Raw genomic sequence first — 12,828 nt, forward strand, 5'->3', positions numbered from 1 at the left:
TGGGGAGACAGGAACCTATGGGATGTTTCAAGAAGACATTGCCTGCCTAGGTTACCATCAGTGGATAGGCATGCATGTGGATTAATGTTTTAAATTCCTTTAATCTAAATGTTTGCTTTCAACTGCAGAATAAACAATTAAAGAAGGCAGTTTGATTGCTCTATACAGCATTGTTCACAGACTCCTGAAGGTCAGATTTATAGGTGTCAAACCCATTTAGTCCTGCTGGACATGCATGATTGATACACTGGGTATTGTCTAGGATCCCATCTAAGAGTGGGAGACTTGAGGAATTCCACTTCAGGAGAGAAAGGGGCCTACAAATAGACAAGAATCTATCCTATTCAGAATGCTTTCATCACCCTCATAATTGTAGTATGTGAACACTTTATTGAACAGCAATTCTTCAAAGAAATTGGGCATTTATTCTTTATTTTCTCGACAAGAAAAAAAAAACTTGTGGAAAGTGGTGGAATTGTGAGCAGTTTTTTCTTTTGATTTTTTGTTTTCCTTAATGACACATTGTAATGTTTGATTGCAAGCAGATAAAAGGAAAGGACACTGCAATCTCTTTGTTTATAGCTTTTGTTTTCAATTACTATATGTGTTCTGTGATGATTTTCTTATCTCCAAGAGCCTTGTAAAAATGAGTTATTGCATATTGGGATGACAGCTGCAAAACATTGTAAAAAACTCCCCAGCCCCCCAAAAAATCTTATCTAAAAATGTTTTGTGTCGGCTACATTAATAATTATCTTGCAAGTGCTTGTGCATTGAAAAACAACTGAAGTCCAACTAGCAGCACCATGGACAGTATCTCTGAGCCTTGAGTTATTTGTTTATCTTTCAAACAATCCTGATTCACATTATGAAGAAATATACTTTTATTACACATTGCACACTTTTAAAATAAGGTCTGTGAATCGCTATATATCTGTCGTTTGCAGGTTATCTAGCCTAAGAAATGCACCAAAAGAGCCTCATCTAATTTGCTCCCCTTTTTGCCTGAGCTACACTCAGGGCACTTGGGGTTTCAGCTTCAGCCAGGTCATTTATTTCTTGCTCACCAGAAAATAATTAAAGTCAAATGATTCATGAGTATTGTCTTACTGGAAAAAGTACCATATAAACACACACAATCATTTTTGGTTTTATTAGCATTGTGTAACTGTGCAATATTTACATGAAGGAAAGGCGTGGAATTCCAATTCAAATATGATCCATATTCCTGTAAAAGGAGAGGTGCCAATAAATTGACTCTGCTTTCAAAATTGATTGTCTTGAGATTCCACAGAACAATGTCCTTAATGCTGTGATTTAGTCAACCCTGAATGCCTCCATATCCTGAACATTACAACTAAAGATGAACTGTCAGTTGACAATATTTAAAATTATTGATGACTGTCTTTTGTGATCCCCAGTCCTTTTGGAATAGTCTGTGGGTGGATTCATTTTTAGTGGTTGATTTCAGAACCCTGCCTGTGGTACTGGTAAATAATTCATTATGGAGCAGGTGTAACCCGGTGTCTGATGTGGAGAGATGGGGAACAATACATGTTGTGCCAGAACATCACCATCCTGCAGCTTTTTTTTTTTTTTAAGAAAATAGAAGGGGCCGGTGAAAGAGACATATGACAAATTGACAGTAGAGGAAAATATCTGAATAGGCACTTGCCTTTAAGAATGCTCACTGTCACACCAAATCTTTCCAGAGACATGATTCCCACCCCACTTCCTGCAGTTTAGACAAACACCCATTCTGACTTCTGAATTTGTCACATTAGATTTTTGTAATAAGGTTGTATATTCAGTCTAACGAAGGAATAATATGTTCATCAGAACACTATGATGGCACCATGATTAACTGATTTGGTGAGAGTTTTCCCTCTCTGAATTAATTTAGACAATGCAGTAGGTTTAGCCAATTCTATGCTATGGATTTACAAGGAAGGTTTAATGCCTTTTGATTGCATTGATGAAATACCAATGTGCTCGTAAAGATAGATGTGAATGGGTTGAAGGTAGCTTTTGTTGTTGTTACTCACCTATAACAATTTATGCTGACACAGGAGGGCTTTTCATATAATTGTTGGGTTTTTACTTTAAAATTAAAATATACAAAATTAAACCAACAGGCATGATTGGTCAGTCTCCTTTAAGCTCTCAGTAATTAAAGCATCAGTTGTGTCTATGTTCACCCATTGTAACTGGTATCTTCAGTGACTCAAGCCAGATCCCAATCCTCCTTCATGACAAAAAGGTGGGGAGCAGTATAGCGTGCTCTGTTGGTAGCCCAGGGCCTCTGGAACACCATCAAAAAGAGTCAGAATTTGGTGACCTTTCATGAGGCCTTTGTAAAGGCCTGTATTTAGTAGGGTTTGCAGAGAGGACTGAGAGTATGGCTGAGTGTCAGAGCAGTGGTGTGAAGTACAGGGGAAAAATGTAGATTCTAGCTGGCTGGCCAGGTTGAATGGTCCATTTTAAAGCTAATTTGGGATTAGATGAAATTTTTCTGATAACTTCTTTGAACAGAAAGTTCTGTTTTCTGTTGGGTTTTTTTTTTCATTTTGTGTGGGAAGTGCTTGTTTTTCTTGCTCACCTAAATTTTTTGTTTAATCCAACCAGATAGAAAAACTTTAAAACAATCATCTGGAAGCACGGGTTTTTTTTTTTTTGGTTATTGGCAGTTTTCAAGCAACATGTTTTGTTGTCTTTTGGGAGGAGAACTGAGGGTCAAAAAGTCAATATTTTCCACAAGAAAAAAATATGAAAAATAGCTCTTCTGGAGGTGTTCTATTTTAATAGTAATTATTTTTTAGGGAGCCCAGAGATCTGGTATAAAGATCTTGTATTTCAATCAGACAAACAAACTGGATACACGTGCAAAGAAAGTATTGCTTGAAACAGCTTCATGATAATGCTTGTTGTTCTGCAGTTGTTGTTACAGGAAGGCAGGTAGATGAATAGCTGGAGGAGACAGGCCTCTAAGACCCGTGGTTACTGACTTTGTGTACTCAGCCTTTGGCTAGTTTTATGATGCTAGCTCAAAACTGTATCTACCAACTTTATATTATTGATCTGAACATTATTTGGGTAGGTGTTAGAACAGCCGTTATTGCCAAAAGCACAGGTGTGAAGTATATCTGCTACACATGAGTGTTTCTTATAGCTTTCTTCTCTGTATGGTCTCAGCCTTTGCATTTTTCATTCTATCTCCCTCCCTTCCATTTTTTATCACATTGAAACACAAAGCTTCAGTAAATATCAGTGGAGTCATGATATGTAGCTTTTCCCATGTACAGATATTTTTGAAGTGGAAACATTAAAGATGATTTTGTCCTACAGAACAGTCAGTGTTCTTTGGTGGTGTTTATTATCAGACATTTAGTTTTGATCCCTGAAATCAATACAAATCTAGAGGTATGGTTGCAGTTATGTAAAGTTGTCTTCTAACTATAATTCCACCTGGTATTTTGTGTATGTAATGTGAAAGCAAAAATGCAGGAGTGGGGTGCAAATCAGGACCTAACAAAGCATGAGGAGTATTCAGGGGAGATATGGAATTTTTTATCCGTAAGTCAGTTATTTTAATGTAGTCAGGCTTGGCCAAATATTATTTGCAGGGTTTTCACCAGTCAGTGTCTTCTGTGGTCTTAATGCAAGTTGTGCTACCTAGGTTTATACGCACACAATGAAGAGCCAGTCCCTGCTCCAATGATCTTACCAAGTATAAAACAGATGATTCCTTTTCCTTACCTTATCTGTTGTTTCTACCTGGTAAGTGTCAGAGAGTTGGGATTAGTGTAATTACCAGCAATCATTTCATAAGCAGCAATATAGTTAAGTATTTTTCTAAAGAGCCCTTCACCGTTTGTCATTAAAGCATGAAACTGATCCAAAAATCTTAATGCCCCTCTACTCAGAAGGTGCAAATGACAGCTGCTTTCACAAGTACTTGATGCTGCAATGGTCTTGGCTTATTTGATAAGATAAAGTTCAGGGTGTATTTACTGTTTTCCTCATTTAGAGGTAAGAATATTTAAAAAAAAAAAAAGTCTCAGTAAAGTGACACCAGTAACGGGAAATATTGTGGCAGCTATTAGCCAGATGTTGACCTTTCCCATCTTAAGATCACTCAACCTTTATCTTGGATCCAGGAGGCAATTGATTCTCTCTTCAAGGGGAGCTGACATTCTAACTATATTATCTCTGATATATGTGTACTCTAGTTATTGACCACATGAGAAAGTCAGATGCTTTAGGTAAAGGGCAGGATAGTTTAATTTAAATGCAGGGGTACTAAGGTCTTTTGTGTTCTGACATATAAAATTATCATTTGTGCCCAAAGGACCTCAAGACTGCATTGTTCCTGTTGCTTATTAAATGTCTATATATTCTCAGACAAGATACACTAGCGAGAACAGACAATTCAAGTGTATCTGTCATCCTGAGAGTGAATAAGCTATAGTAATTGCTGTGGAAGGAATACTGCACATTTTAGGCTATGTCTACACTAGCCTGGAAGATCGACCCTGACTGGATCGATCTTCTGGGGTTCAGTTTCTCACATCTGGTGGGGATGCATGAAATCAACCTCTCAGATGTTGCAGTCAACCCCTGTACGCCTCACAAGACTCAAGAAGTAAAGGAGGTTGATGGGAGAAACTCTCCCATCGATGTTCTTCAGTACGGATGTCCAACTAAGCTGAGCACAGATATGTTGATTCTAGCTACGCAGTTGCCATAGCTAGAATTCTGCATCTGCAGTTGACTTCATTTGGCTAGTGTAGACCTAGCCTAAGATTAAAAATGGAGGTTTGGCTTAAAATTAAAACCCTGAGGAGGTGGCAGGAGTGGGTGGAATGCAGAAATCTACTAAAATACAAATGTTTTCATTATTTCTTCCTGGTGGGGCCCTTAAAAATTGTCCCCTGTAATCCTGGGAAGCTGGGATGTGCCAAAGGTGGGGACAGTGCTTAGAAACCAGTGTGTGAAAATAACTGTAACAAAGGGAAACTGATGCCTCTATTTCTCATTGTTCAAGCTGAATTAAATTAAAAAGTGATCTAAATTCAATAATTTTGTTTTAAAAATTCATGGGGGCAATGCCTGCAAGCAAAGGGGACATGGGGATATGCTGGCCACCACTTCCTCAGCGCCCATTGGCTGGGAACAGCAAAACATGGCTACTGAGCACTGCAGAGCCAGGCCTGCAGACGATCAACATCAGCAAAATATCTCACTGCCTGCAACCAGATTACCACAAGTTGCCTACCACTGTTTTAGACAAATAGTGCAAACAATTTTTTTTTCTGCATCACCCTCTTGAAAAAATTCTTCTCAGGAAACTAGAGAGCTCACTCTTTGTAAATGGGAATAGTTCATTGAAACTAACAGGTTTGTCATTTACAGGCCTGACCCAGTGTCATCTGAAGTCATTTGAAGGCCTTCCAGTAGCTTCACGGATCTTTGTATGAGGCTCTAAATCTCCTGAGTATTTTAGTCTGTAAGGTGTTTTTGTTTTCATTTTTGCTTTTTTGTCTAACTCATGATAAGCCCCTTCAAAAAGGAGAAGGGTTTTAAAAAGAGTCATGTTACCTTCTCTAAGTCCTTTTCACAATGCCTGCCTCATCTGTTTTCTTGCCTTCATCAATATTCTGGTGGACATTTACAAGTCCCCAGGGTACTTTGAATTTGCAGTCAGGAAGTTGGAAGATGCGTGTCTATAATAGTTGCATGGGTACATATTTAAATACAATTCATATGCATATATTAATTTGATTAAATTTTTGCACTGGCTAAGCATTATTAGACTTCATCATTTAAAGCATCTCATGCAGTTGTTTTGTGCCTATAAAATTGGCACTGAAATATTTTTATGGTGTATTTTCAGTAGACAGAAAAGATGGATTAGCTTGTAGGTTAGTGCACTTTCTGTCTTAAAAATAACTAACTCCCACTACAATCTACCTGCGATATGCTGTGCTTAACTGATTTCATTTTGATAGTGCTGTAAGCTGGTCTCTAATAATTGCCTTCTGTAATTGGAACAAATTTATGATTATGCTAATTTATCCGCTGCCACCCAATGTAGAGAAGCTGAGTTAATCCAGATCTGCCCCTGCATTTCTTTTGTAGATCATTACATGACTACCCTGTGGTGGAAACTGATGGGAACATTTTAATTCTGAGCAGGAATGATTTCAGGGGCTGGGGCAGGGAGAAGGAGAAAGGCATCTTTACATATAAACTTAAGTTGCATTATATACAGTGCTTCTGAAAATTAGTTCATGAGTCAAGCATTAAAGATCTTCACACACTCTAATCCTTAAAAAGGCAGCTTATGTCAGCACATTATAAGCAATTGCATGACATCCACTGATGATAATGCAAGGAAAGTTAAATGCTAATGAATTTCTAGTCAACTCTGCAGAGATCTCAGGTTAAAAATTCAAAGTTAATGTTTCATTTGTATATGGAAATGTGGTGAATTATCTCCCACCTTTGTGCTTTGTGTCCTTTAAGAAGGGAACCTAGATCCCTGGAAACATCCCGTTCCCCATCTCCCCCCACCATCCCAAAAAAAGGCCAAGTTAGCACTTCATCCTTTAAAAAATGTTTTTAAAGTCTTGCTACATCAGATGTGGCAGAGGCAATTTCCCAGTTTAAAGCCTCTGGCTTTCTGGGAGAAGGGTGTCTTGCAATGGTGGCTGGGCTTAGAGAGGAGGAGAATTCACAGTGCTGTCAAATATGCGGATAAAAAGCAAAAGGCATTGTACACCCTTCCTTACAAATCATCTTTTGATTGCACATCTCTCAGTGCTGAATGTTTATGTTCCGTCTGTTTAATGTTCTCCCTTTGCACTGATCATCATTCTTTTAAATGCTTTGCATTAATGTAAACGTCTCTCATGCACAGTATTGGGCTCAGTAAACAATGGCTCACAGTAAACAATGGCTTGCTTGCTCTCTCTCTCTCTCTCTCTCTCTCTCAAAATATTGAGTTGTCTAAAGGAAAAATAGCATGAGATCCAAAAAGTGCTACTGTAACAGAAACCAGGAACTTAAAAAAAAAATTGGTCTGATGAGAGAGTCACAATGTAAAATATGTATAGTTGTAAAATCAGGAACTCCAGCCTGCACTAGCGCTATTCATATTTGTCATTTCATTTAATATTACTAGCTATGTTTGTCATTTCCTTGCACGTAAAGTGAGTGTAATTCTGACTGAGACCATTGGGATTCTAGTATCAGAGAGGTAGCCGTGTTAGTCTGTAGCTTCGAGAACATCAAGAAGTCTTGTGGCACCTTATAGACTAATAGATATTTTGGAGCATAAGCTTTCATGGGCAAAGACCCTCTTCATCAGATGCATGAGTTGGGGGGGGTGGCTTCAGAGGGGTGTTTAAAGAGTGGGGTCCCAGTAAAAGTCAGCTCTGGTCCTCCCTTTTACTGGGACACCACTCTTTAAATACCCCTCTGAGTGGTTCCAATCAAGACTGTTCAATAGAGTTGGAGGAGGTGGATTGTAGGGTGTCTTATGACACGCCTTTGATGTTCACCTACCTTTGTGCAGTTCACCTCTAAATACTTAGTACAGTCTTGGATGCTGCACACAAATGCACATGCCCCAAAACTAAGTTTCCGTGAAAGAAATTGTTGTGGAAAAACTTTAAATAAAGGTAAGGTTTGAAAAACCAAGCATATAACTAATGTAATGGTAATGGGAGCATTATGAGTACCTAGATACACAGAACTGTTTTGAATACTTAATGCTAAATTGAACAGCAGTGCTGTATCTTTAACTCATCTTGTTGTGATTTCTTTTTTGCCTAACGTATGTTTAAAATAGGGGAGGAAATGCACCCAAACGTTTATTTTTCTTCTGTTGTATTTATTATATATGTGATGTGACTCAAATGCGCATCCTATTCTTTGTTTAACAGGCATGTATATGAGTCAACACATGTCTTATAATGATGGGCATCTTACAAGAAAAAACTTTGCCATAAATCCTCTGCCTTCTAAGGCTGGCTCCCATCTGACTGTGCCATGTTACAGAGACATTAGGTACTATGGGTATGTCAGTTGCACACCTTCTGTCCACGGCTAACCAAAATGACTAACGGTACTGGAAGAGGAACCTGCTGTCTGGCATGAAACCTAATTGGCTTTGATGGTCTGCTTTTGCAGATTTGTTTATAAACTGGAAAATCTACAAATTGCAGACCATCTGCACAGAACAACATGTTAATGAATGCCTGTAGCCTGTAAATCCATCAGCTTGTTACCTCAAAGTTGCAAGTCCTTCCATAAGTTCCCAGCTGAGGTTATCCATCTGAACTGAGACTTGGAAGAGTATTTGACTTCAGGATGCATCTTACCTCCTTTAAGGCTTAAAAACCTGTCTATAAAAATGAGACACATGTGTTCAGCCTCTAAATGGGGTCTACAGATCCTGCTTCTGTTTTAGCTTCTCAGTTCTGTAAAACACCATCTCGCCATGCCTTAAATTAATGTCAGTCAAACTTTCCAAATAGAGAAGTGCCTTGCAGATAGTTTCTGCAGAAACAGTAATTATCACCGTGTAGTGATTATACTTTCACCATACATCTTTCTCTTCTGCTTCATTTTCTTCTCATCTTCCTTTCTGCCACCAGGTAGAATGGCTTAAGAATGAGGAGCCCATCGATTCTGACCAGGATGAGAACATCGACACCCGGGCAGATCACAACTTAATCATCCGCCAAGCCCGTCTGTCTGATTCTGGGAACTACACCTGCATGGCTGCCAACATTGTAGCTAAAAGAAGGAGCATGTCTGCAACAGTTGTGGTGTATGGTCAGTGAATATGTGTAATAATAACTTTCTGCCTGGGTTGCGTGCAACACATCAGTCAGTTGGTTACAAGTCAGTCAGTTGATCCCATACCCCTCATCCCAGCAATAAGGACTCCAAGTCCTGAGCCTTAAGCTCAGGATTATATTTGTTTGTACAGTGCCTAGCACAATGGGTTCTTGTCTGTAATGAGGGTTTTCAGAGTACAAATAATTAATAGTCCTTGTTCCAGTTATTAATAGGGCCACCTATAAGCCTGGCTAAAGAAATAAGACTTCCATGTGGTGCTCTTAGAGCTCCAACTCACGAAAGCACTTAAGCAGTAAATACCATTCTAAATAATATGCTCAGGTGCTTCCCTTAACTGGTCCTCTGCAGCAGTATGCAAACACTAGTTAACGAATCTAAGTGCAGGGTGGCCCTGGTAGAAGAAGCAGAAACATTTATTTTAGTCACTCCTTCTGTTGCTTTCCACATTCATTAAATTGGAGTGTGACATTTTACTGATGAACTCGAGATCTGCATAAACCATCGCTTTAAAATGCCTATATTTGTCCTTTAAGTGAAGTATATTGGAAGGGAATGTGGAGGCAGGCACCTCAGTTCTCTTCTGAGCCTGACTGTCAGTCATTACACCTTTTGGCATATAAACCCGCCAAAGGCAAACACATCCCTTCTTTGACACTGCGTCCTTTGTGTAATTGCCTCCTGATGCTATTTGGGTGCGGATGCTCCTATCTGGGCTTAGCATTTACTTTGCAAAATATATATTTAAAAAAAGAGAGAGAGAGAGAAATCTGAGAACAAAGAGATTGAAAATGAAGACTTGGGGCTTAAGTCTTACCATGCCATCCATAATGCCATACGTGTGTGTTGCAGTGAATGGAGGCTGGTCGTCATGGACTGAGTGGTCTAACTGCAATGTGCGGTGTGGCCGAGGCTGGCAGAAGCGATCCCGGACCTGTACCAACCCTGCTCCACTCAACGGGGGTGCTTTTTGTGAGGGAATGTCAGTGCAGAAAATTACCTGCACTTCACTTTGCCCCGGTGAGATATCCAAGTCTAACTTTTAAATGTCAAACGGAGAGAGCTTTTTCTCCATCTGAAGTGCTTGAGGGCTGCCTGTGCTGTGCAGAGCCACTGGGATCAAAGGGAAGGTAGGAGGGCATTGGTTTATTTGTTTAGACAAAAGTTCATATCTTGTGCTTTGTATCTCTGTGCAATAGCAAAAGACGTTACAAGCAACTGTGACCTGATTCGGTTGGGTTTTTAGTGCCCCAGTAAATTCAACTGGATACGTAGGCACTAAGAAGTGTTGTGATTTCCCACCACCAAAAAGTGGCTCCAAATATTCAAGGATGGGTCCCCCTGGAAAGTGGCCTCAGTGTTCCACTCCTTACCTTCTGAATATAAGTCATATTGATGGTGGTATCTGTAGGGAGAAACAGAACACCCAGGAAGTGATGAGTAAATTAAGGATGATTTGGTTTTCAGCCACTTTGCTTTAAAATGCTTTTCACTTTTTTTATACCAAGCTCAACTTATGAGATTCTGGCTGCACTTCTCCCCACACTGCTGATCCTTGCACCCCACGTCTCTGGCCCCATGAAGGTGAGAGACCTCCTCATCAGCCTCCTCCTGGCTATGGCCAAGTTGGCTATTTTATTAGACCAGGGAGAAGAGGATAGCTGAGAGGGAGGGAGACTGCAGTTGTGGGGTCTACTGGTGTTCCTTGCTTCGTACACGTATCCAGGCAGATTTCCTCTGAGCAGTGTCCCCTGGCTCCCTTGATGATTTTGGGGAACAGTGGGCACAGTCTAGGACTCTCTGCTCAGTGTTCCCTTCTGGCTCCCTCGTTTTGGCCCTACAACCTCCATGCCCTTCCCTGTGTTTCTTTTTAGTTCTCCCCTGTACTTATTTGGGGTCCCCATTGGGGGAATCTTGTAGCTGTTGGCGGGCTTATGCCCACCCACTTTCTCAGTACCCAAATAGGACCAAGCTCAACTTATAACTGAAGCATAGTTACGTCCTTTGATACAGTGTATTCCCCCTCTTTTTCACCTGAAATTGGATTTTTCTGATTTTGGGGGAAAATCAGCGTGCTCAAAGCATGGGTATACAAAACTGATATGTGTGTAATTTTACGATTTTTTTTTGTTGGGCCTGATGCTGACTTCTCTACCTTAACTTTTCTGGGCTTTGGATGTGGTATTTACCAATTTGGGATTCAATAGAATCTTAAGTGCCTGTGTTCATCTAACTTTTCTCTCACCTGACATACGTGTGAGAGGCAAAGACAAGGGACTGTGTAATGCTTTTAAGTTATAAGTAGGGATGGAGAAAACTACAGGTAAGTCAGAGACGTATTGATCTTAGATCTCACTCAGGGCATTGATGAAAGGCCACCTAAGCTTTCTGGGTTGTTTTGTAAAATTCAGTCCTGTTCCTGTGTGAAGTCTCCACATACCAGCCTCATTAGAGCTGAATTTTGGAGGAACACAAGGCACTAATAGCTGCATGAGGAGGAAATTGAGGGACAATCTGAGTCCCTCATGTCATTTGTCACTGACTGTGTAGATGGTAGTCTTTACTTCCTGCCTGAAATTATCGGGTGTTTCTTCTGCGCTCTATTTAGAGTATGTCAACTCTAGCGAACATACAGTAGCTCAGCTGTATCCCTGCGAGAGCTCTTGTGTAGCCACTCTATGCTGACAAGAGAGAGCTCTCTTGTTGGCACAATTAAGCCACCCTTGACAAATGGTGGTAGTGATCTTAAGTGGGAGAGACACTTCTGCTGGCATAGCATTGTCTACACCAGTGCCTGTCGGTATAACTTATTTAGGTCATGGATATTTTTTCACACCTCTGAGCAATAAAAGTATTACCATCAAAAGTGCTCGTATAAAGTGCTAGATGAGTGCTAGATATGTGTCTTCAAACATGGCCTGCATCTTTAAAATCAGTATTATGTAGGTCTTAGCCAGAAATGCACACATCTTTATATACGTCACTTAAGTCTGATAGCATGTACTCTGGTTGCTGAGTCCCTGTGAGCGGGGGATTTAGGTTTCTTTGAAAGTGACCTTGAACACTACTTAAATAACCAATGGAGCAGGTAGAGTTCAGTTAGTTGTATGACATAAGGTGTCTTTTTTTTTCCCCGTCTGTAGTGGATGGCAGCTGGGAGGAGTGGAGTGAATGGTCCGTCTGCAGCCCGGAATGTGAGCATCTGAGAATTCGTGAATGTAGAGCTCCGCCTCCAAGAAATGGAGGAAAATTCTGTGAGGGCTCAAGCCAAGAATCTGAGAACTGCACCGAAGGGCTTTGTATTCAAGGTGGGTGACATGACAATGAGCCCTCTCTTGAATGGCTGTCTTGAAGGTATTGCCTTCTGAAAGATAAACCTCAATGTAGGGCTCTTAAATATAGCAACGGGACTCACGTTCAAGTCTGTAAGTGGCTCGTGGCTGAAATCCTTACTGAAGTTGGAATACGTTTTCAGGGAGTTGTGCATCTGCCAATTCGAAATTCACTTGACTCTTGGCTCTTCGTTATGGCCTGAGGCAAAGCCCCCTGAAGTCAATTATATGGCTCATTCTGGCTTCAAGAGCCTCTGAGTTAGACACATAGTGAATAATTTATCTGGGTTTAGGAAGTATAACCTGGACAGGCCATGCACACTTTATCTGTACAGCACCAAGCAATTCTGATGAGCTCTGTAAAATCTCTTCCTATGTATAAAATTATGCTCCAGTGAGTCTATTAGTGAAATGCATCTCTCAGTATTGGAACACATCCTTTATCTTTCCACCTTTTATAGCCTGGATAATCTGGGTCAGATTAAAGCTCATTTTTGCCTTTGTAACCTAATAAGATTTAATAGCTGTAAACTAAGGGCAGTTTTAGGCTCCACATGTTAACTGTGAGCTCCTTGCAACAAGATTCTGACCCTTTTTGAAGATTTGGAAAACATGTAGCATGCAATGATTG

At 40.2% G+C, this 12,828-nt stretch overlaps 1 protein-coding gene and 1 long non-coding RNA gene across 6 annotated transcripts in view; one reads left to right on the plus strand and one right to left on the minus strand.

Moving 5' to 3' along the window:
• UNC5D (unc-5 netrin receptor D) overlaps positions 1-12,828 on the plus strand; it is a 301,553-nt gene that overhangs the window by 209,044 nt on the left and 79,681 nt on the right. For all 4 annotated transcript variants that reach the window (XM_074981594.1, XM_074981597.1, XM_074981595.1 and 1 more), the window contains exons 5-7: positions 8,661-8,841; positions 9,718-9,885; positions 12,009-12,173. In XM_074981594.1, the coding sequence (XP_074837695.1) occupies positions 8,661-8,841; positions 9,718-9,885; positions 12,009-12,173 (514 nt within the window). The remainder of the gene's footprint in view (positions 1-8,660; positions 8,842-9,717; positions 9,886-12,008; positions 12,174-12,828) is intronic.
• The window catches only part of LOC142004150 (uncharacterized), a 233,621-nt gene that overhangs the window by 95,142 nt on the left and 125,651 nt on the right, over positions 1-12,828 (minus strand). The gene's annotated exons all lie outside the window — the stretch shown is intronic.

Source organism: Carettochelys insculpta, chromosome 31, assembly GCF_033958435.1.
Source record: "Carettochelys insculpta isolate YL-2023 chromosome 31, ASM3395843v1, whole genome shotgun sequence".
Classification (NCBI taxonomy): Eukaryota; Metazoa; Chordata; order Testudines; family Carettochelyidae; genus Carettochelys; species Carettochelys insculpta.